Source organism: Lepisma saccharinum, chromosome 9, assembly GCF_977018435.1.
Source record: "Lepisma saccharinum chromosome 9, izLepSacc3.1, whole genome shotgun sequence".
NCBI lineage: Eukaryota > Metazoa > Arthropoda > Insecta > Zygentoma > Lepismatidae > Lepisma > Lepisma saccharinum.
Genome location: NC_139237.1, coordinates 83,797,252 through 83,822,908, shown reverse-complemented (window position 1 = coordinate 83,822,908; position 25,657 = coordinate 83,797,252). Strand labels below are relative to the sequence as shown.

The window sequence follows — 25,657 nt, the reverse complement described above, 5'->3', positions numbered from 1 at the left end:
AAGGCCTATAAGCTGAATTGACCCTCATTGAGCTAAGAAGCTCATTGGAGCATTTCGAAATTTTATGGCCTAAACGAATGTGCAAAAGAGCCAGCCAGCTCTGGTTCCAAAAGAGCTCAATTGGCAACAGTGCATATTAGTCGCCTGAGCCAGACTATTCGTTATTGTTTAATCTGAAAGAAGCGTTATCATGTTAGAAACACATGTATTGAAAACATTGTTTACTTTGGATGAATCACCCCCCCCCCCATACTTAACGTACACTCAGCGGCAATAAAAATGGGAAAACTAGATCCTGAAATACTCGCTTCCCTGCAAGGCGTTGTGTGTGTTGTCTAACTATACGGCGGTGGTAGAAGTCGCCATTGAAAATGTGCTATTAAAATCCACTTATCGTCATAGGCTGCACAGCGCCTTGCAGGGAAGAGATTATTTCAGGATCTAGTTGTCCCATCTTTATTGCTGGTGACTGTACATTGTTGTTATTATCATTGTATATTATTGCGTTTACAATGAAATGTGATGTTTCGGAACAGTAAACAATGCGAACCTTCTCATACAGCGTCAATGAGAGACAGTGGCGTAGCACACTTTTCTGTGGTTACCCTTAGTGAAATATTTGGAGGCCGTTTATGTGTACCAGTGCCAGAGGGTTCATGGGCATTTCTAGCCTGGTAGCCAGTTCAGAGCCAAAAGGGCATTCCGATAGGACATACGAAAAAATAGCCTGTCCGTTGAATTGTTTTGACTTTTAACCAATGTCTTTCTCTTTGTTTTTAAAATGTACCAATGTTTCAGATACTGGTTCTGTAGCGGTCTTGAGAATAGTGTATTTGCTTCTATCTTACCTGTGTCAGTAGACCATGAACACAGGATGTGTGTGGAGAAGGCGTCTCAAACTAGAGTATGAAAACAGAATGCCTGGGGGATTTGTTTAGTGGTGGCAAAGGCTGCACCTTGTCTAGTAGACAAGGAGATCTGCTTTGGTTTCGATTAGCCTACCTGAGCATGTGAACTAGAAGAAAGCATATATTTGGTTCACCGTGCAACCGTCGAGTTCTGTTGGCGGCATCCCCGGCCGACCTTGCCGACACTTTCCCTGAGCTACTTGACTTGATATTTTACTTGATTGCAGTAATTTGGGAAGATATCCATACTAACTAACTAGAAGGCATCTCGAGTACCCCTTTGGTTAAAGGTGTTCCTCGAAATCAATAATTCGTGATTTTGTCTCTGATTGACAAAAAAACTTCCTGTTTGGGATTCCGCTTGAAATTATCTTCTCCCATTAGCGTTTATGCTTAAAGTGTACTGGAAAGTAGGCCTCCCTGATGGCACAGTGGTAGCGTAGTCGCCTTGTAATCAAGGGGTCCTGGGTTCGACACCCGGTGCAGACACATAGTGGTTCGGATCCCACTTTAAACTGTAGGTCCAGTCCAGTCCCGATTAACCTTACTGTGCATAAAGTGGACTCAAAATACCAAACCAATCAATCACACTACTGGAAAGTAAATTTTTTGATTTGGGAAAGGAGAGTCGTAACTATGGAAACTACTGTATTTGTCTGCTCACCGTGATTCACGAGATTTTCCTGAAGGAAATAGTCATCTTACTTTGATCGCATTGTACATTATTAAAAGTACACGAGCGGTTATTAAAATAAAATTGTTTATTTCTATTCAAAATAGTTTAACAGTGTTACAGAGGTTTCCAATAAAGCTACATTGTGTATTTACAATAAAACAGATTCTGAACCAATCATTTATTAAGATGATGCTTTATTAGGAAATGAATATTTGAAAAGTGTATGTTTATTTACACAAATATGTCGTTACAACAAGTACATGTGCTTTAAATCGTTGGAAAGAAACTTGCATGTACCTGAAGTTGTTTCATTAATTCAGATAACTTTTGTGTTTGGTGAACGTCTGCAGTGGTTGATGTTCGCTGGTGGAGCTTCGATCCAATCTCACGATGAAATATTTCTGAAAAAAATTAAGAATGAAGGTCAGTGCATGAAATTTTAGGATTTAAGAGTTCATAGTGAGAGAACACCTTCATAATTTACTCAATAGAGGGCTTCTTAAACCTTGTAACTTGAAACTTCTATCACTCACATTAAATTTGACACTGAAAACTTGAAGACAGCTTATCTTGTTCACATCTTTATCATAATCTAGAAGCACAGTAATAAAGGATATTAGGGGAAATGGAAATCTGTGTCTCCGCATGTTGTAGCGCAGGGTCTGAAAATTTTCTTTCTCGCTATGGCAATGCTTTAACAATGGTTATGACTAGCGCTAGGATATTGAAATGCATTTATGACCTAATACATGCAAGAAAATGCCCTATAAACTTAGAAAAATGACCTAAAAATTCTGAAAGATTTGTAAAACAAATTTATAAAGTACCAAGAGAAATTCAAATTACAAATTAACGTTACAGTATCTGTCACATGTTCATTGCGTATGGTAGTACAAGTAAGAAAGTTCACTTTTTGTCATCTTCTACACTTTAAGTACTGAGTTGCAGTACACAACGAAAATCATATGGAAATTTTCAAAAATGAATGATTGTCGATTGTCGGACAAGAGAGCCTTATACATGGAAAAACTTCTCTCGACTTCCACCGGCACAAGAGGAGTGTACTTGAAATGAACAATATCACTTGCTGTTAAGTCACTTTCAATTCCATGGAGTGCAAATTATTTCCCTGACAAAATGTCCGATACAGAGCACAAAACTTTGTACCCCTTGTTTTTAACAATAATCCGTATGGCGACAATATATTTACTGATAGAGGGAGAAATCACATTGTTTGAGCTGAATTGTTACACAACAGCTTGTATAAACAATACTGCACAGAATTTATTTGTTTCTTCAAACATTCAGAACTGCGCTGAAGGCAATGAGACGAGAGTCGGGAACCTCTCTCCTTCAAAGGGTGACATTTGCATGTAAAATGCCCCTTCTTTCACCAAAATGTAGGAAAATGCATAAGATTACTTTTAAAAGACCGAAAAATGACTTAAAAGTTTAAAAAATAACCTTTACTCTAAAAGGTGGCCGCGGTGGCTCAGTCGGTAACGCGTCTGACTACCATGCTAAAGGTCCCGGGTTCGATCCCCGGCCGGTTCAAATCCGGGAACTTTTCTAACGGTGAAAGCGGCCCCGGCGCCCACCCAGCGTCGAATAACATGGGTACCTGGGGGAAACCCTGGGGGGTAAAGGCGGTTAGGGGCGTGATGCTGATCACATCACCCCCACTCACGACCGGATCAAGAAAGTGTGGGGCGTTACCCCCACACCCCCTATACGCCTTCATGGCGTGGTGCTATGCACAGGGGAACACTTTACCTTTACCTTTTTTACCTTTACTCTAAAAAGGGTTAAAAGATGCCCTAACAAAGGCATCCCAATTTATTCACTTACATGTAAAATACGTTGCTATCTACTTATGCCATGTTTCTGCCTTACCAAGAAAAAGATTCATTTGCATCAAAATCCTAGCCTTAGTTATGACTAGAGCCCGGAAGTTTGGCAAAATGCCTCTTTTTATCTACTGCATATATTGATAATTTTTTTCCGGATATACGTTTTTTATGTTGTTTCGAATGTTTTAGAAGCCTTTTCATTTTGCCTATTTTGCCTATTTGGGACCCCACTGCCTATTTTTAATTATAATGCCTTTTTTTGCCTTTTTCAATGAAATTTGACAATTTCTTTAAAAAAATGTGTAGGATAAATTATTTTTCTCCCAAAAAACGTTGTTGGCATTTATTTTTCTTCAGTTTATTATGTGAATAATTTTCGCCTTATTAAAGTAATATTGAACTCAGGTATGTTTCAACATTGCTGAAGGAGAAAAGTGTGAGAAAAAAGTATTTCATGCTGATTTAGGATATTGCTTTTCCGTTAACATTTCCTTGTGCATGATTGACTGATGAATACCTGTTGCAGAACACCTGCACAATTACGTCATCACGTCCAGCGTCCGTGTCAGGAGGTTATTGACAAGAAACAGCACTAATGCCCAAGAGCCTTTGCATGGATTCCAAAATCAAGTTCTCTATCTTTAGTTTAGTTCTGCACTTTGGCGGGAAAGGATCGTGTAGTTGTCATCATGCCAAAATTTAGTGTGCCATTAAAAGTGGTAAGTTACATGGTTACTTGCGTGAATTTGGTGAAAGCACATTTTCGACAGACGGTACTATTCTTCTCTGCAAGATATGTGAAAAAACAATCAACCATGAGAAAAAAATACTTTATATTTCAGCATGTGTCAACAGCAAAACATAAATCTGCAGCTGCTAAAATGATCGGACAGAAGAAGATATCCCTAATTTCAACAGTGGGCACTTCATCCAACAGGCAATCTCAGTTTTCTCTTGAACTGTGCAAAGCTTTCATGGAAGCAGGAATACCTTTCTGGAAAGTGGAAAACAAGTCACTGAGGAAATTCCTGGAGAAACACACTACAGAAACGGTGCCGTCGGAATCTACGCTGCGGAAAACATATTTAAGCGTCTGCTACGAAGAAGCTCTGCAAAGAATTCGTGCTGAAGTTGGTGGAAAAAAGATCTGGATTTCAATAGATGAAACTACGGACACTATGGGACGCTACATAGCCAACGTCATCATAGGAAATATGGAACCAACATGCGGAGAATCCTCGTCATTTCTTCTCACGTCAGAACAGCTAGAGAGAGCCAATGGTTCGTCAATAGCTCAGTTATTCTCAAATTCCCTACTTCTGCTCTGGCCAGATGGTGTACATCATGATGACGTGTTACTTTTTATCAGTGATGCAGCTCCCTATATGAAGAAGTCTGCCATAGCATTGAAAATTCTCTTCCCGAACATGCTTCATATCACATGTGTAGCCCACTCAATGCACAGAATCGCCGAAGAAGTTAGGGTGTTGCACCCAGAAGTGGACAGGTTGATTTCGAACACAAAAAAGATATTTCTGAAATCTCCCTCTCGAACTCGAAAATTTCAGCAAGTCGAAGTAGAAAGATCATTTTCTATTATGAAAAAACATTCTCTCTGACAGACGACTATCAATGAATGTTGAGAACTTAAAAAACACCTTGTAGTTATGTGCAATCAAGCTGGATATCAGCAGCTACATATTGACGAGATGGGGAACCTGGATATCAGCAGGTATATATTATGCTAACAACCTTGAAAAAATCAGTGAGGTGATCGATGCTCTTCCAGAAAATGAAGCGGCTTCAATTCGTGAAGTGAAAGAACTCCTGTGCTATTCAGAACTGAAGAATGAACTGTCGTTTATTTTTGCACATTATGGTGCATTGCCAGAGACAATTTCAAAGCTAGAGAAAAGAGGTGAGACTTTTATAGCATCCATGAAAATCTTCGAGGAATCTATGCAGCAGATGTTGGAAGTGCCAGGAGAAAAGGGGTCAGCTGTTGTGGAAAAGTGCAAACGCGTAATGAGTGCTAATGAGTGCAAATGAGGACTTGAAACAATTGAAAACAATTTGTGATATTCTAAAAGGTGAAAATGCTGTTACCGAAATGAGTCCAGCTACATTAGCTTGTTCTATGTATGTTCCAATAACTTCTGTCGAAGTAGAAAGATCATTTTCTATTATGAAAAACATTCTCTCTGACAGACGACTATCAATGAATGTTGAGAACTTAAAAAACACCTTGTAGTTATGTGCAATCAAGACGGAGAAAATTGAAATGCTCTTCCCAATGTAGATTTTAACATTTTGCCAGAAATTATAGATAAAAGTAAGCGACTTCCAAATGTGCCTTTTTTTCGGTTTATTTTGCCTTTTTTTCATTTTTAGTGCCTATTTTCCACATTATAAATGCCTTTTTGCCTGCCTATTTTAACGAAAATAAATGTCTGAACTTCCGGGCTCTAGTTATGACGGTGTAGACAAGATAAAACAGCATAAGGAGGAATCCAAAAAACAAGCTCTAAAGTACTTACATGCAGCGCATGCGCAAGGCGTTCGCCAATCAGCTTCGTAAACGTAACTGCTCCCAAACGAGTAGTAAGCAACGGTGATTGGTGACGTTGTAACCTGGTACCGAAAGAATGGGGCAGCGTTGCCAGATATCCCCACGCTGATGAGCCCCGTGGTGGTGGCCTCGAGCCAGAAACAATTGAAGATCGCATTGTTGACAATCCCTGGTGTCAAGATGGACCCATATTCCGGGCCTTCACCCTGCAGTAGCCGCACGCTGGTGTGCAGACTTGCTGTACCGTTCGATGTGCTGCCAAGGAGAACCTCATACACCGGTGTGTTGTGCGCTGGGAAGGGGTACCTTGAGAGGAGGATTGCAGCGTCCGAAGTTGTTCGGAGGCTAAAGTCCAGACGGACGGTGCCAGTTGTGTCGGACGCGGCGGTGTAGTGGGTGTAGAGATAGTTGTTGGTTGTGAAGGTTTCATCTGTTGCAAAGAAAAAGAACATTGGATCAAGTATTGGGTAATGTAGATCAGAGCATGGAAATAGCGAAATATTCACTCACTGGCTACTTTTAATAAGTGCATCATTGTGATGTCTTTAGGCTCTCTTGGCCTAAGTAGAACCTTTATGTTAAGCCAAAGCTTACTCAGCCATGGACTTATGGCTATATTGTGTCACAGGTGGCACTTTTGCCTTCGCATTATGCTAAACCTTATCTGCAAAGGGAAATAAGCTGTCCTTGCCCCCTCAGTTTTGGCACCTTCCCCCCCTGTTTTGGAACCCTGTCGCCGCCAATGTCTGGTGGAGTTTCAGGTGTTTAGATATGCTAAATAAGGTGTCCTTTTGTCTGTACAAGCTTTCACAGTGTTCCAATTTTCTCCAGGTCTTTAGCACAAAATGTGCACCGTGCAACGAAAATGAACATCCCAACTGTTGTAACACAATATCGATTCCGCAATAACACCATAAAAAGTATCCTGTTACCACTACTTTTGATGGCAACTCAGTTTCATACTTTTCGGTGTATGTAAGAAATAGTAGGTGGGCAACCGACTGTGTGAGCATTTTGGTTTTACGCAGAGGCATCTCCTGAACGCATGCGTCAGTTGTGGGGAAAAGGACAGCTTGCTCTGCCACGACATTAATGAGCATTTCTACATTCTAATTTCTTCATATAGGAGAAGTATTTATTTTACACGAGAGCACTCAACTAATATTATATATCATTTCTTCGATCTGAAGTGAAAGGAAGTAATAATTCTTTTCCCACATTTGACGCATGCGTCACTTCAGATCCAAGAAATGTAATTTAATCTTAGTTGAGCGCTCTCCTGTAAAATAAATATATGAAAAAATTAGGGTAAATATGCGATAAGGCCCGGACACCTTTAACTCATTTATTTCCTTAATTTTACCACTGGTACTTGCGTTTTCTGCATTGCGGAACATTCTTTAAGGTGAAGTTATGCCTTTTTCCATAAAATAATGTCAACTTTTCATATTACGAGTGATTATTTGTCTTCCTTGTTCCGCTTGGGTAACAGACAATATGTCATGCACTCGTCATGGATCATCGCTCCGTGCTTTTGTTTTGTCGTTTTGGAGTGAGTATGCAGTGTTTCAACCTTCTTAACCGAAAAATACCTACTTTCGTGTTGTCATCACAAACCACTGACGGATAGCCCCAAAAAACAATTCACGATAGCCCCACAAACCATTGCCGGATAGCCCCAAAAACCATTCACGTTAGCCCCAAAAACCATTCACGATAGCCCCAAAAACCATTTCTGGCAAGGTTAGGTTAGGTTGGGTTAGGTTAGGTAAGCATAGTTAAAAAAAAATTCTCGTAAAAAAATGCACGTTTGGAAACACTGACGAGACCCTGTGACTTTCGACGCTCTCGCCATCTGCACGCACACAATGGAAACAACGGCATAATATGGCAGGCAATGCAGGTTTCTTACGTAAAAAGTGATTAATTCTTGTTCGGCAGCATTCAGATACGAAGTTTTTAGTTTCCCGTGAAAGAAAATACCTCCAAGAACGTCCAGAATGCTAAAGAAACTCATTTCAGTAAGTACTTTCTCCTGTAAATTTGAAGAAATCCGTCCGGCGATATCGCATATTTACCAAAATTAGAATGTAGAAATGCTCATTAATGTCGTCGCAGAACAAGCTGTCCTTTTCCCCACAATTGACGCATCCGTTCAGGAGACGCCTCTGGTTTTACGTGCTGTGCAAGCTTATTAATTCGATTGATACGGAGGTGTACAGTATTGAAAAGAAATACTTCCCCCATAAGACTATTGGTATTAATACTCTATGGGGGAAGTATTTTTTTCCATCACTGTACACTCAGTTGGCAACACTTTGGAACGCTTCTTGGATAGGAATTACAAAACTGTCAGTAGGTGGCAGCATCTGTCACAGTCGTGTTTCTCGAAAGCGCCAGTACACACTTACTGCTCTTTTTACCAACCTTTTGAGGAACTAAATAGAAAAATAATAATTGATAAAATAATAACTTCACGAAGATTTAAAATTAATTCGTGCAATAATAAAGCCTTTGACTTCCCAAAATGATACATAATATTGAGTATAAACGATCCATTAACGTAAACGACACTACGATAGAATAGGAAAAGAAGAAATACCACTAATGCGTTGGAATATGCTTACCACCTATATCTGCATGAACAATCCACTGCGCAGTGGTGCCAACCCAGGAGGAAAATCCTACGGTGTTCAAGTCGTAGTCGCCAACATTGTAGTACAGGAACGGCACATCATTTCCAGTGTTTCCAACTTCAATAATTCCTCCAAGATACCTCAACCAAAAGGACCGGTAGGACGCGGCATCTAGAATACCGGGCGTGCTGTATCTTACTATATCAGCTCCAGCCATATCGTTCCTGACGCTGGATATGGTATTGTTGGCACTGCCGATGGTCACTTCAAAGTAAGTGTAGAAAGTGTCTCCATCTTGCGTCAGCAACAACAAAGCATCGGAGGCCGCCATTACGTGAAATTCTATGTAAATTCCATGGGTGATGTTAGATACTGCTTCATATGTCTGGTAAGATCCTGCGCCTTCAGTGTGCGTTGAACAAGGAGCCCCTGCAACAATCAAACAACAATGAGTGCTTACAACACAAATTACCGCTAAGGATGTTTACTATACTGACCGCACTACTGGCGGTTGACCTATATAGCTCTGTGTGTCCCACCGATTATTTTTGGGGGTGTGTGCTCGATAAGTTTCAACAAACTCAGATGCGAAGTATAAGCTGTAGGGGTAACATCGCTCTCCCGTTACATCGTTGACAAGCGTACGTCTGTTTTTGTCAGTTGTTTTCATTAGCTTCTTTGTACAGTGTTTGGGTGTTTTGTGTACTAATTTTCCGTGCTTTGTGTACAATTGTACGACTTTTATCTAGTAACGGCGCTAATGAACTCTCTTTCTCTCCGCCGTTTGACAGTACGTTTGGCAACATGCTGTGTATCAGACGCTCATTAGTTTCGTACCTTGTGCAGAGATGTCAAGCCGCCGGAGGCCTCAGGCTTGGCCTCCAGGAGCCTCACTAGGCTGAGGTCCTGTAAGGCCGAGGCGGAGTTCGGAGGCTGAAACCCTGTGAGGCTGGAGGCCGAGATGGATTTCGGAGGCTGAGGCCGTGTAAGCCCGGAGGCTGAGATGGAGCTCGGAGGTTGAGGCCGAGTTGGAGATCCGAGGCTGAGGCCATGTAAGGCCGGAGGCCGATCCTCGCGAGTACGAAGTCAAATGGCCATCTCTGGCCTTGTGACACGAAAATACCCGATGTCAGTCGAAGGGAATTCATCTGAACTTTGATTCGTTGTTTCCCAGCCGCCAACTGGAAATGCGAACAGTATAGCAACAGACCAAAGTCCTGAAGTAGTTATTGGTTGCGATGTAAATACTGGGATTGACTATTGGTTGCTTTCATGAACGTCACCAGAAATATTTGTAGGGGAAGTGACGCCGTTGATATAAAATTGAATATTACTATTTAAAAGTAATTACAAATGATTTAGTTGCAAACCATTATCATTGTTATAACTTTGGAAGATACTTTTATTATATCCTTATTATTATCGGATCACCTTTACCCTCTCCAGGTACCCATTAGTGAAAGACTGAGTAAGTCCAAGAACAATTTATTATACTTATTCACGGTAAGAGAAAAATACTAAACCCGAGATCACCCAACTTAGGATTCGAACCCAGATCATCCGCGTGGCAATCAGATGCCTTTCCGGCGGTTGGAAATGGGGCGGACGAGGGGGGGGGGGGTGTGGTTCTTGAGAACTAATTACTCATACATCTTTTGGAATCTTGATAGTATTCTTAACGATTCATACACCCTATTGTTGGTGCTAATACTTACGTGTTGAACCACTTTCGTGCTTTGTTGCAGTTGCCACGGCAAAGACAGAGAGTATCAACAATACTCGGGACAGATCCATTTCTGAAAATATAAACAATTCTGTAAAACAATTACTCAAGGCACTGGAATATACTAGAGGTAGGAACGTAAAATTTTGTAACATGATGGGCCTTTTAAAGTCTAAATCGTTGAAATATTAAATAGTGTCTGTGAGACCCTTTCTTCCACTCTGTACAGTGGGATACACAAGTATTACTAGGCAATTTGTCCATGAAAGTTTTCATTAATTTTTTAACTTGCGTTTTGAAGGACTCAATTGTTACGTATGCTCGTGCAGAGATTGTCAGTATGTTGTTAGTCGTTTCCTTTCAATGCCTGAATCTCTCATTGCGTAAAACAAAGAGAATAAACATGGTAATGAACAATTTGCTTGGTAATACTTGTGCATCCCACTGTATTTATTTATTTATCTCTTATTTTGTATGGCGGAGATTAAGGATCATGGATTGTCTTACAATCAACCTTAGAGTACATAATTTGCATTCATGATATAATTAATACATAAACACAAAATAATGAACATCTATATACCTTTCACATCAGACAAGCCACAGTAAAAAATTACTCCCTCTGTCCCATAATTATTGTCCGGTACACTTTTGTTTGTTGTCCCATAATAATTGTACGATATTCAAACTGTGACATTGTTGTATACAGAAGAAGTAAATGAAACACGGGAATGTGTCATAGAACGTTATTACTCAAGGATCAGTACAAATTGGCCGATCAAGTATCCAAAAGAACCTAAATAAAAAGTTTGGCATACTGGACAATAATTATGGGACAGAGGGAGTAGCAATTCATAGACATACACAAAACATACATATCAGCTCATAACAAATGTTGCTCTTTGTTGCGCACATTATTCGACATAAACCGAAACCAAGAATAAAAGTATGTACAAATACAGTTAGGGGAAAAATGACAGCATATTCTTATTTCTGAGAAAACGCACATGTAAAATGATATGCTACATGACCCCCTTCCCATTTGAAAATCTGGATGTAATTTCAAGATGGCGGCTTTCAAGATGGCCGCCATGATACACACTAGCCCCATCTGGTGTGCCTCCACCCCAATTATCCATATCCGAAATTTCAGCACCCTCCGTCAAGTCGTTTTCAAAATAAAAGGGTGGTGCCAATGACACAGTAAAAGAGTTGCTAAAAATTAAGTTTTTGGAGTTTTTATTGGTGCAAGATTAGAACTTTGGGATCTTTAGATCTTTACACACTGGGTTTTGCAGACTAACGATGCACTGGCGTCTGGACTTGCAGCCAGTATAATTATCTGTGGGGTTTCTGTGGTGTTCTTCATACAGGGTGTTTCCGGGCTGATGATACAAACTTTCAGGGATGATGGAGAAGGGCACATGTATCAATTTGAGATAAGGAACCATGGTCCGGAAACGACTTAGTCGAAAGTTATAAGCGAAAATGGGTGTATGAAAATGGAATACTTTTATTACCTGCACAAGTTTCACAAGCTGCTACATTCACAACAGTTCAAAGTGGCGTCCCCCAGCTTCGCTGCAGGCATGACATCGTCGCACAAAGTACTGGCGTACCCGTTGGAACAACCTCGGGGTCGTTCGAACAATGTCACAGGCAGCGAGAATTCTTGCCAGGAGATCCTCTTCAGTCTCGACAAAACTTTGTGCGACGATGTCATGCCTGCAGTGAAGCTGGGGGACGCCACTTTGAACAACTGTTGTGAATGTAGCAGCTTGTGAAATTTGTGCAGGTAATAAAAGTATTACATCTTCATACACCGATTTGCGCTTATAACTTCGACTAAGTCGTTTCCAGACCAGGGTTCCTTTACTCAAATTGATAGATGTGCACTTCTCCATCATCCCTGAAAGTTTGTGTCATCAGCCCGGAAACACCCTGTATATATATATATATATAATATGTATATAAAAACCGTTTAAAATATGAATTTGCAAATAAAATATGCAAAATACATAACTATTCAGGCTCTACTTATGATATTTCATCAAATGTCTTGAGGCTTATTCTTCGTCTGACGTGGCCTCAGAGTCGGCTATCGTCTTGTCCGCAAAAGGAGTATTGCTAAGTTTTTAAAGTGGTAAAACCGGTAACGTAACACGTATAGTACAATAATTTATAATTAGGCGAAAGTTTCGTGCCTAGTTCACTGAATTCTCGAACGTGACTCCTGAACGGGAGCTTTCAGATCAAATCGACACGTATAATTGGAAACGAGCTTTCAGAAATAGATGTAACCTTTCGTACTGACGTGAAGCAGGCTGCTAGTGTGTAGCTTTGTTCCTTGGTTTCGTGTTCGCACTGAATGCTCTGTCACGTGTTGCTTGTCGCTTCCTAAGTTGCGGGGTCGGCTCTTGCTTCTCTACACGTTGAATGGGTGACCTCTTTCGTGGTCTCCACGCTATAGCCTCAGCCTGACAAGTTAAGTCCCGATATGCGCAGATCGCTGCGGAGCACTTCCTATTACGTCATTCTCCCCACCACTCTTCTACGTACTGGTTTGGCCTTGAGACTACGAGTGGTGCCAACTCAGCAAAATTAAGCTAAAACAAATATGCCAAACTATTTTTACTGTGCAGATTTTCGGTGCCGGCTCATATCAGTTTATCAGTGGTTCATTTGAAAATGCGTGCGGTGCGCGGATCGTAAACTGTAGTATTATGCACGCGCGTTAACGTTTATAACGAAGAGAAACTACTGGACGAATGACTTCATTTTCTGAATGCGACATCGAACAGTGGCCTGGTTTTCTTTAAAGCCGAGTGGGGTGGGGGTTATTTTGTTTATCGTACAACAATCACTACGAGAAGGCAATCTGATAACACGCTTGCCTGTGATATTTTTTAAAGCACTGAAATGTTCTTGCTCTTTACTCTTGGCTGTATATTTTTTGAAATGTTAAAATCAAATCATGCCGGGTCCAACGAAATCCACAATCTGCTCTGGAAAGCCCCTTAGAGGACAGGCCAGAGAAATTGTTTACAATGTTGCAACATATTTGCGAAATCAGAAGGAGTTACATAAACTTAAGAATAATGCTGTCGAGTCCACAAGCGCCGCCACGGGAGTATATAAATGGATGGTTTCTCAAGTTTTAAAAGAATTGGATTGCATTGATTTGTTGTTTAAGTCCACTTTATACACAGTAAGGCTAATCGGGACTGAACGTACAATTTAAAGTGGAATCCGAACCACTAGGTGCCTCCACCGGGAATCCAACCCGGGATCCCTTGATTACAAGTCGACCACTGCGCCATCAGGAAGGCCAAGTTTTAAAAGAAGGAAAAGAGTCGTTGGCGAAAGGTGAGCTGAAGTTCTGTACTCCGACAGGTAGAAAACAGCCCAGGAAAAAGCAAATACAAATTTCGTTGAAAATCCTCAGACCATTCCGCTCCCTCCAGGTTGCAACACTGCGAACCAACGTCGCTGCGAAGAATGGAGTGGGGAAATGTGGTGTGAGCTGCGCAACAGCTATTTGCAGCGTCTTGTTTTTCTGGGCTTCAGATAAAAAATAGCTCTCACGTATACGATATTCTTCACAAAACACTCAAAGTAATAACATTAAATAACTACAAGACCTTACCTTGGTCGCCCTTCTTCAAAAGTCAAGGTTTCACACAATCAAGTGACGTTATGAGGAAATCACCTGATCAATTTATATAATTTTTATCAGTGTATCACAAATGTAATCGATACCTCCATTTTTTAACAAATGGTTTCAAGGTTGTTAAAATTACAAGATGTAAATCACAAGATATGACATGTCCTTGGTGCCTGCATTTGCAATGCACACGAATGTAACGTGGGTGAACACGTGTGATTACGTAACGTCTCGGTTTAAATATATAAAAAAAGGATTAACACGTGTCATCAAGGAGGACGGGAGATAAGATATAGTGCAGGTTTGTGACAAGCATTGATTCAAAATTGATTCATTGATTTTATTTCACGTGTCAGAAAGCGTGTTGATATTCTGATACGTTCCCCTTCTCACATCAACGCGCGTAATTTCCAAAATGTATTAGAGTAATGTTGTTTTCGTAATATCTCTGGTTGTTCTACATATGTAGTCTACACTCTGTCATAGGAATCTCTAGAGAGCAAGCTAAGGAAAACAAGTGCTCTGCGCAAGTATGGGAACGACGGTCGGTATGCCCCCTCTTAAGGAAAATATTATATAAAATCTATAAAAAAGCTAAGAGAATCATGTAAAATTGTGCAATACAATTTTTTGAAGTATTCGTTTTACATACGTACTGACAAATAATGTTTATTTGTGAAATAAAAGATTAGTGACAATTTTAGTTTATATCTGCACTTACACTGGCCGACAATTGCTAAGGAACAAACACGTTTTGACCAATAACTTTTGACTATGTGATCAGGGTGCAACAAGTGAACAATAAATAAGTAGAGACATCAGTTATGGTTTCTTGAGAAAAGATGATGGGGATTCCCCATCAACCAAAGAAACAGGACGTCAAAAAGCAACACACAGTGAGGAAAGCACATGAATCACAATTTGGCATGTGTAGAGTGAGTCCAGAGGAAATCAGTATGGCGTGTGGCCACCGCGGACTGCACAGCAAGCTGCACACCTGTTTGGCATGCTGTCGATGAGAGCGTTCGTGAGCGCGAGGGGTATATTGTCCCATTCTTCCTGAAGTGCAGTTTTCAGCTGCTGGAGGGTTCGGGGTGGGGGATTCCTTTGTGCAACGCGCCTTCCGAGAGCATCCCACCCATGTTAGATGAGATTGAGATCCGGTGAATATGCAGGCCAGTCCATGCGGGTGATGTTTTCTCTTTCCAGTATCTCTGTCACTTGGACAGTTCTGTGTGGACGCGCATTATCATCCATGTAAAGAAAGTCAGGGCCCACTACACCCCGAAAAAAACCGAACATAACCTTCCAGGATCTCGGTAGAATACCGTGCTCCAGTAACGGATCCTGCGGCGAAGATGTGCACTGGTGCTTTCCCATTTTTCATTATGCACCCCATACTATGACTCCGGGTCCCCCATACCTGTCACGTTCACATATGTACTGTGTATTATATCGTGTTCCACGTTCTCTCCACATCATTTGATGTCCAGAATCACTTGTCACACAGTACCCCGATTCATCGGAGAACATCACATTTGCCCATCTGTCTTGGTCCCAGTTACGATGCTGCACACACCAGTGTACTCTGGCACGACAGTGAGCACACACTTAACTGGCTTCCGGGCTTACAACCCACCACTATTCAGACGTCGTGTAATGTTTTTGGGGACACAAGGTCACTTGAAGCACCGACAAGGTCCTGAGCAATTTGGGCTGGAGTGGCAGATCGATTCCTTTTTGCCACCTGGACGATGTACCGATCCTGGCGAGCAGTTGTACACCTTCCACGACCTCCACCATGCATACGCAAAGCTGTTCCTCTGGTACGAGTAGCTTTCTAAAGTCGGAAAATGACACTTTTCGATACCCCCATCACACGTGCCACTTCAGTTACACTTTGCCAAGCAACCAGTTGACCAACCACTCTGCCCCGTTCGTAATCACTTAAATGTACTCTTCTCGCCATCTTCCTACACGCTTCTTCTGTTGCACACCAGCATTGCACTGCCAACGGCCTCTACCGTGTTTGACTGTCTCCCGTGTGTACCACCTCCTGCCACAGCACTGCAGTCTTCCTGATAACGATGCTCCAAGCGCACACGTTCCTTTCTGAATGGGCTCAACGATTCCTTGCTGCCCTCTACTGGCCTCTTATTGGCAACAAACTGACACGGAGTTGTGCATGAAAAAGATATGGGTCAATATGTGTTTGTTTCTTAGCAATTGTCGACCAGTGTATTATAAACTTCTCAGTGTCTGGTGGTATGGCCCACAATTTAAAAAGAGGAATTAAGTAAAACGAAACATATTTTTGAGCACAAACTTGTTTATTTTAATAACTTAATAGTTTACATAGTTGGTAATACAGTGTTTCAACTTTTAATTATTATTTATTAAAGCCTACTGCCCACATTATACTAATGGACTCAAGTTTTCTATCGGGTAGTTCAGGATGCCTCTTCATGAACGCTAAATAAAAATCTTTACCTGCAGTTTTCTTTTCTTTATTGAATTGATGTGGCAGTTTCAAACTTTCTGCTAAATCAAAGGTGAGTTTTAAGAATTCATTTCTCGACAATGGCATTAACCAAGCATCCAAGTTTTTCATATGCGTGACCAGCTTGTTCTTGTACAAGGGTTGGATAAAAAGTAATGGCAACACTGGTATAATTGGTACTTGACTGTATTGGCAGAGGAGCACGTGTTACATTCCTTCAAAGTAATCGCCCATCATCTCTACGACCTTCTGTCACACGTATGGAAGGCGTCGTACACCGTCAGCGCGTCCATCTCTGTCGATGTCCCGCAGTGACCGCCCTATAGCACGTATGATGGCTTTGCGCGTGTCGTACTGCTTCCCGCCCAGTGGTTCCTTCATTTTGACAAAACGGTCGTAATCACACGGTCTCATACCGGTGAATACGGCGGATTTCCAGTACCTCGCACTACCAGTTATGCAGGGGCGCCGTCACATTGTTCGCAGTGTGACACCTTGCATTGTCAAGCAGGATGATGGGACACCGTGCCGTCGCTTCCTTCTTAATGCGAGACGAAGGTGGTGTTGCAAGAAGGTGCAGAAGTAGGCTGCGTTGACCGTCTGCCTGAGAGACGTTGTTCTTCTTGCCTAAACATATTGTTAGGGCGCTTGCACTCTCGTCCTCTGCTTCAGAGCACTGCTGTTTTTGACTGAATAACATACAATCGCTCCCACTCACTATACTTCCTCGTCTGACATTCCTTTATCAGCCACGAAACGCTTGTGGCGCTGTGACTCACCCCTTTCACGGGATAGCAGTGTTGCCATTACTTTTTATCCAACCCTTGTATATTTAATTGAAAGTTGGTTTAAAACCACCTAGTTGAGCTTTCATTTCTACCTGTGGTTTAGTTTTAACAGTATGAAGGTTTCTGCGTAAAGTAGTTCTTGGTACATTATGCCGTCACCTCCAGACTTCTTACACTGTCCTCTGATTAAATCACGTGTCATTATTTGGCCCATACCGCCCGACTTCAGTATGGGCCATACGATGTTAGTTTTAATATAAACAAGTGTTGTTTACTTCTCAATCTACTTACTCTATTAATGGTCAAGTACTTCCACAGGCAGATATAGTTAAAGACCTTGCTGTCCATTTAGATTCTGACCTGCCCTTTAAACAACATGTCTCACATGTGATTAACAACGTGTATACAACGCTAGGTTTTGTTATAAGAAGTACGAAGAACTTTAGAGATATTGACTGTATTAAAACCATCATGCAGTGGCGACGCGTGGCTTTTTTTGGAGCGTAGGAAGAAATTATAGTAAACCGAGGAAGGTTTGAAAAATGCGTTCAATTACATTCACACATATCGCTTGTACTATGCATTGCATTTTGAATGTTAGTTGTTGCAGGCCCTTGCCTCCTTGAACTATGAAATATTTTAAAGTGACGCTATAAAAACCTACGAAAATAGCATTGACGATATTTTAGATTTTGCAGGAATTTCGATTATGTTCACTCTCCCTGTCGTGCGGATTGAGGATAACAAATTGATTGATTGATTTGGTGTTTTAAGTCCACTTTATGCACAGTAAGGCTAATCGGGACTGGACCTACAGTTTAAAAGGTAAGAATTTACAATATAGAGATATTCTGTAATTACTTTACTAGTTGTTATACTCACAAAAAATATGCAGTCGTACTTACCTATATGCACATAATATTTGGGGGTAACGTGTTTAAATTGCACATTGAGTTGTAGAACATGTAAAATAACGTTGTCAATTATCGCGATGATTCCCCATAAACAAACATAGCAACCATGTTTGATGATGTGAAGAAATGACGATCAACGTCCGTTCCTCTCTCTAGAGCGTTGCGACGCTGTTTAGAGCGATTCTCTTTGGTTCACAGCATTGGTCGTGGAAGAATGGCGGAGAGGAATGAAAATAGGTAAGTTTGAAAACGGTGATTCAGTTCCTTTGATTAAAAATGTCTCTTCACCAGTTACGTGCTACAAAAGTGTAGAACCATGGACGCATAGGTCACGCACCATTGGCGAATAGCCCCACGCACCATTCACAGGAAGGTTAGGTTTGGTTAGGTTAGGCAAACATAGTTAAAATTTGGGGTTGTAGAACCGTGCATGCATAGGTCACGCACCATTCACCGTAAGGTTAGGTTAGTTGCAGTTGGGTTAGGCAAACATAGTTCAAATTTGTGGTTTTAGTATATCAGGAATATGTATATTTCGTTGTGAAACGATAGATCTTGCGATAAATAATGAGCAATTCTACATTGTTAGTTGAGATCATGGACCCCTTTTTTTTCGATTTCTAGACGTGACCCCAAATTTTAAGTTCAGATTCGTGGTTGTGAGGCCTAAATTAGTGAGTATGCAAAATATTAACAAAATTGGAGAATATCTCTATATTGTAAATTCGCTCCGTTTAAAGTGGGATCCGAACCACTATGTGCCTCCACCGGGTATCGAACCCGGGACTGAGGATAATAAAAAGTGCTGCTTAAACTCTGAAATTATGCCAAATGTTTTTAAATTGTGCTGGGATGTATTATTAATTATTTTTCGGATAACTGCAGTTTTAAGTTCAATTATGCATATACTTTTTGAGTTTCGAACTTGCGTTACTTATTATTCACTACAGTTATGTGATATTGTCAATTCTCCAACAAAATTGTATAGAATGGCTCAACAGACGAAATTAGTTCAGCATAGAACTTGAAACGGTTTGAGAACTTTTTGTTCACCCCCAACCTTCTACCGATTTTCTGCCATAAAATCTTCTCACGAACAAAATCGACAGGATAAAGAAAACATAGAGGATGGATCGTGGCATAGTTGTAAGAAAGCTTGTCGCTGTGTATGCATACTCCCTTTTTTTTAAAACAAGTCCGCTGGTGAAGTTTAAATAAGATTTGGACGTAATATTATTTCTATTTCCTGAAAACATATTCCTTTGAATTCAATTTCCATCTCCCTGGGACTTGCGTTTGCAGATTATGCTAGATTTTACCATTGTACCAAAAGCAGGATGCTAGGTGCCAATGAAGATCAAACTGTGCTAGATTTAATACCATTTTGATGGGGTTGGCACCACTGATCGAGGAACACCTCGATGCTTCCTCGCTGGATGCCTTAAAACCGCAACTTTCCTTCTGCCCCTTTTGCACTCCTCACCTATCTGTTTGTAGTGATACCATCGATGTTCCTCAGGCGCGGCAGCAAAGCGTGTTGGTCCATCGTCTTTGGCGCTGGAGCTGGAACTCAACTCTTAACAGTAGCTAACCTAGTCAATTGTACATACTTTGCGCTCATAATTTTATAATGCGCGTTATTATTAAACTCCTAAAAAGTAGGGAACTGGAAGCAAGTATAAATGAACTGTAGGAAGTTCCTCACTTCCACAAACGACAAAGACCTACAAAGACCTCCTTCTGGAATTCAATTTCGAAACTCTTAGCAGTAGGCGAATATTGTTACATCAATTGTTCCTGTACAAAACAGTCAACAAGATATTAGATAATAGTTTATTTCTTGGACAACTTCAGTTTAATATAAGGAAGAATAATTTACGTTGTAGAAATATTTTCATCCCTAAAATTCCAAAAACCCAAAAATTTAAGAGCTGCCCGATTAATAGAATTTGTGATATGTATAATGAAATTATGATTAATAATCATTCCATCATTTTCAATGCCATTTTTGGCTTACAAGAAAACATTAGAGCAATTCTGAAAGTTCGAGTATGTGATAGTTAATGCATAATAACTGGATGTATTTATACTCAAGATTATATGATTATTATTTTTCTTTATTTTATTTATAAACTGTTCTATATGTTTTATGTAATGAATACAATTTGTGTCTGGATTGCATATATGTAATTGTAGTTTGTAACGACCCTGCTTGGTCGCCATTTAATTATTATTAGACCTTGCGTGGTCACTATATTCTTTTTAATCGGATGAAAGAGTTAAGCGAAATGTCCCTGCGATGCGTACGCTTTTAGTTTAAATGTATTCAGTAAACGTTAACGGTTCCACCTCTACGTTTACTAGCTTCACTCATTATTAGACCCTGCTTGGTCGCTATATTCTTTTTTAATGTTATCAATTATTGTCATTTACATTGTTCAACGTGTTGTTTAGAATAGCAGAGTCCTGCGAGGCTCATTATTAATTGTATTGTCTGAATGCACACAGTTTTAGTTTATATTGTCACGTGCATCTAGTGATTTTCCCACTAGTGATTTCTCAATGTCAAAACCTTGATATTTCTCAGTACGAAGTTTGCAATATGTAAAAAAATGAGTTAGCAACGCGTACTTGTAGTTAAAATTTTCACCACACATGCGCCACCGCGAGTATAAAACCCAGCGCAGCGAGACCGGAGCTCTCCTCCGATCAATCAGTGATCGGTTAGTTCGTATGAACTTTCCAGCCTGATCATTACCTGTGCGTAATTAGAGATCGGTTAGTTCATTGAACTCTCCAGCCTAATTATTGCCTATTTTTGTGGGAGCAGGAAAAGGTTTATTATCCATTTGCCTTGACTCATCTCACTCAACAGGTCGCTAGGTGCCGTGGCTTGCCGCGAGTTGATAGCTTCCTGGAGATGAGGCCTTGCTCGAAAAGAAAAGGTTTATTATCCTATCCGGAGCTCTCCTCCTCCTTCCATTCTCATCTTTCGAATCCACGTACGTGCACTGCAGAAATGACCTTCACAGCCTAGCAGAGGTAGAGGGAAGACACGTTCGCTTCTGGTATTCCCCTGACATGGAAACGGGGAAACCAAAGAAGAGACCCCGTAACAAACGACCTGAAATCGAAGAAGTAGATGATGAGAACTCTACCACCAGCGAGTATGACAGCGACCACCAGCCCGAGTCGCAGCCAAGCAATTCGTCACGAGGCAACCAGCCAGTTTCCTCACCACCAACTACGACACGCAGGCCACCCTGCATATCTATTTTCAGCATGACTGGGAAGGATCTCTCTCTCCAAATTTCCGATCTTACAAAGAATCGAGCTAAATTCACCTTTACCAGAGGGTGCTGCAGAGTTACATCGCGCGACCAGCGGGATTTCATTACAACATGTGAATTCCTGAATCGCAAAAAGATAGGATACGCATACGGCTCCTCAGCCGCTGCAAAACTAAAGGTTATCCTTCGCTACCTCCCGGTTGATTTGGACCCCGCGGATGCGGCAACATTCTTGACCAAGGAACATGGATTCACTATCCACAGCTCCAGTCGCCTCCAGGCTACATCTAGACGCTCTTCACCAGCTACTGATGTGGACCACGCAAAGACTATTAGAAGGAAGGCTGGGGCCATACCTGATCACGTGGTCCTTGACGTCAGGCGTGGCGTCACGGGCGGACAGATCGCTCCGCGCCACGGTTTCGCAGCGGAATCAATGCAGAAATTATGAACAAAAAAGAGCCGTCATTATGCCCAGAAGCTAGCTGGGACTAAATATACAGGTTCACTTAGGATCCGAGATAATGTATGTCTTCAGAACTGGATTATACAGCTATTAACATATGTATTGAATCGGTAGTTTTTAGGTCGTCACATTTCTCTCTGAAACCTAAAGTTTCATGTAAAATTGAAGTTAATATGCCTGGTCATGCGTTTTGTTAAATAAAGAAAGGCAGAAAGCCAAAATTATGGATAAGTTGAATATGTAAAAGAAAACAACCTCATCTATTGCTCTCTTTTAGGAGTGAGAGAGGAGCTGTTTTCACTTAACTTCTTCAAATTTGGTAACTTTGCTTCGACTATTGATATTTATTTCATCATTAATTTTCCTTATTCAGATTACAGTTGTGAGTCTTATGAATCTTTGAACTACACAGGGAGGAATGTGAAGAAGTTCCGTGTGTATTACGTCACAAACACTTTAAACAACTTTCGACTGAACGAAAACTTGAGACATAGAACTGAAGAAAGTCGAGGCTCACTATATATATATATAATCAGTGGGATGTCGAACAGGGGTGCCCACTTAACTTTGGGGGCGGGGGGGCGATTGTGATGAAAATTTGACTGAATAAATAATAGAACAATGGAGGACGGAAGTTGTCATTTAAGCATCACTCGTATATAAATAGCAAGTTGTGTATTTCCAAGGGAATTATAACAGTTACTATGTATTATTAGTTTTGTTAACGAGACTAGACACGAGAAGAGATGGAATTTTCACGCGACGAGACATACCAGTGTCGCCTCTCGGCAACACGGTATATCTATTTGAGGTGCACAATATCCAGCTATTACATATTAAACCTTAAATTTCTATCATGAATTCTGATGTAGAATTACCCTTGGTTGGGGAAGTTTCCAACTCTATAGTAAGGAAATTGAGCACTAGGATGGGAAATAGCCAAGTCTTGAGTATTAATTACTGTTGCGCTTAGACTGTTGTGGGAATTTTGGTGTGGCGATTGAGAATTAAATTATTTGGAGGAGGTTGAGATTTAACTCTTCAATACCAACAGTGAACCTAAAATTGACATAGGAATTTTGGTGGGGCAGGATACTAAATTGGGGGTATATGCTTGCAGTTTTTATCTTACTATACTCGTGAGAGCCTTTATTATAAATTACAATATTATTATAAATTACAATATTATTATTTTTTATTCTAATAATTGTAACCCAATTGAAGTTTATGGTAACCTGATGTTGTGTAATGAGACTACTGGTATCGCAATCCACTAACAAGTCTCGTTAGATGCGATGTGTTCAGTTATATATTGTCACCCGCTGTTTTTATTTTTTCATCGGAGATTACGACACGTCGCAACACCTCACTGAAGGCATTGTAAACTGCAGCACTCCACAACCCACCAGGGTGCGAAATCATTGAAAACTGGTGAGGGGGAGAAAGTTCGTAACCTACAACCCCCCTCCCCACAAACATATGTGTGAATTATACGATGTACATATTTTTCAATGTTATTAAAAGTAAAAATAAATTACTCAATTAAAATAATTATTATGATTATTAATTAGAAATTAATTTGTTACTTTCATACATATCAGACAGTGTAAAGCAGCTAACTAATACCTTTACTAACCGATTAAAGATGTTAATAAATTATGGCAGTTGAAGTGGTTTTATTATGTGTAAGTTTTTGTTTAGTTTGTGCACTATGTTAATATAAATCAATTAGATTTCATAGTTATTATTGTTTTGCATTCTTGTTTTACTTTTATTGCGCGTATTGATGTAGATTTGTTAGTGATCTCTTGAGAGAGAAAGCATTCAACACTCACAGCCACACTAATTTGTGTGCGTTTTCGATATTATTCTTAGTAAAGTATATTTGAAATTAAAAGTAATTGCTTATCTTTTCTTTGTTTTAACAAAAACTGTCCCCCCGGGAAATTTTTGGTGGGGGGATTTTTGAGGCCAAGATTATTGGTGGGGAGAAATCCCCCTCGTCCACTCCAGGATTTCGCACCCTGAACCCAACAATCCAGAAATACAAGAAAAAAGGAGCGAAAAGAACAAAACAGATCAGCCCTTCCACGTTTCTTTCCGTATGGGGTAAAGACTCAGCCGGGGGTTTGTCCGCCCATGACGTCACACCCGCCGCAGTCGCGAAAAGAGGCGTGTCTGACCCCAGCCTTTCCTTCTAGTAGTCTTGGGACCACGCCACCCCTGGTCCCACCTCGTCCAGACGACCATTACCTTTGATATTGGTCGTCTTGCCGAATGTTCCGAAGTCGTACGACATCTACAAGCTACATGAATTGGGTCAATTTTTTATGAGAGTGGAAAAATATCGCTCTACGCAAATACTACAATGCCACGCGTGCCAGAGGGTCGGGCACGGCCAGCGGCATTGCTTCGCTCCGCCCCGCTGTGTTAAGTGCGCGGGGGCTCACCGCTTTGCTGACTGCCCGGAAAAAGACCGGGCCACACCACCAAGATGCGTGAACTGCAACCAACAGCACTACGCCAGCTATAGAGGCTGTCCGCTCTTCAAAAAGATAAAAGCAGAGAGGAAAACCCAATCTGACCACCGACGCCGAGCTCCAACTCGGCCAATTCGACAGGAAGTTCCAGTGACGTTATTCGCCACGGTTCCAAGACCAGCACCACTGCAGAGACCGGCCAATCAGCGGCCGCCACCAAGCAGGAGAGGCCCCAGCACTCCGGCGCCTCGACCGGCTACTAGCCCAGCAGCTACCACAACTTCGACCAGTCCTCAAGAGACCCTCCTGGACTTGCTTCAAAAACTCGCACAACCCGACATCTTAACAGGGCTGATTACCCTACTTCAAGGTTTGCTCGAGATTCGGCAGGCGCCGGATCGTTCGACTCGGCATCGGGTACTCACCAACCTCGTCGATACCCTGGTGCCATAAGGTACCACGTTATGTCCTGTACCGTCCTTTTTGTGTATATGTTTGGGTAACTTTTGGGGCACAATGTATGACCGTACCTCTAGCGACAGTTGCAGAGGGAAATGTATTTGTAGATAGTTAAACCACTATTTTGTTAATAAATCGATATTAGATACCTGTTAATGACTAATAAAGTACAAGATGCAGGTCACAAAAGATGACGTCCTGACCATGCTCAACCGGAGCTCAGTTGGCTCCCTGATGTCAACAGGCAAACATCCAGGGTTAACTGGCCTCCCAGCCTGAGAACTAGAAGCCATCCCAGAAGGAAGGACGGAGAAAGAAGAAAGAAGAAGAAGAGCCTAGCAGCAACCTACCTACCTGGTCCGCTCGCTTAGGCTGATAGGTGCCCAGGTTCTACCTGCCCGGCTTGTCTGGGAGCACCTGGACCTTCCTTTCTAACCTGCCGTCCCTTCATAGGAGACACCGGTTGGCTTGCCAATTCCCAGCTAACGCCGGGGGTGTCGCGGCATCCTTTAATCCTTTTACCCTGCGCCCGTTATTCGAAAGTACCGATTGGTTTCGGCCAATTCCCGGCTGTGGTTGGGGTACTACGCACAACCTACTCTCTTTTACAGGGGAACCCGTGACGTCAGCGGCGACCAAGGCCCTAAATAAAATTAGGTCCCCATACTCGCCCTGGCGCCTCACAGCGAGGAATAAATTGGATGTTCCCTGCCCCCCCCCCCTTATCTCTTCGA

The 25,657-nt window shown here is 41.3% G+C and overlaps 1 protein-coding gene and 1 long non-coding RNA gene across 2 annotated transcripts in view; one reads left to right on the top strand and one right to left on the bottom strand.

Moving 5' to 3' along the window:
• The window catches only part of LOC145992201 (uncharacterized), a 223,757-nt gene that overhangs the window by 172,671 nt on the left and 25,429 nt on the right, over nucleotides 1-25,657 (top strand). The gene's annotated exons all lie outside the window — the stretch shown is intronic.
• On the bottom strand, nucleotides 1,652-12,780 carry LOC145992782 (uncharacterized). Its single transcript, XM_083129180.1, has 5 exons — nucleotides 12,664-12,780; nucleotides 10,355-10,435; nucleotides 8,631-9,068; nucleotides 5,972-6,433; nucleotides 1,652-1,985 (listed from the first exon to the last, which is right to left on the bottom strand). Coding segments are annotated over exons 2-5 (981 nt in total). The 5' UTR covers nucleotides 10,434-10,435; nucleotides 12,664-12,780; the 3' UTR covers nucleotides 1,652-1,983.

Coding starts and splice junctions, on each gene's coding strand:
- LOC145992782 (XM_083129180.1), bottom strand. CDS start 10,433: ATGGATCTGTCCCGAGTATTGTTGATACTCTCTGTCTTTGCCGTGGCA. Junction 9,069..10,354: donor GCACGAAAGTGGTTCAACAC/GTAAGTATTAGC, acceptor TGATTGTTGCAG/GGGCTCCTTGTTCAACGCAC. Junction 6,434..8,630: donor TGTTCATGCAGATATAGGTG/GTAAGCATATTC, acceptor TCTTTGCAACAG/ATGAAACCTTCACAACCAAC.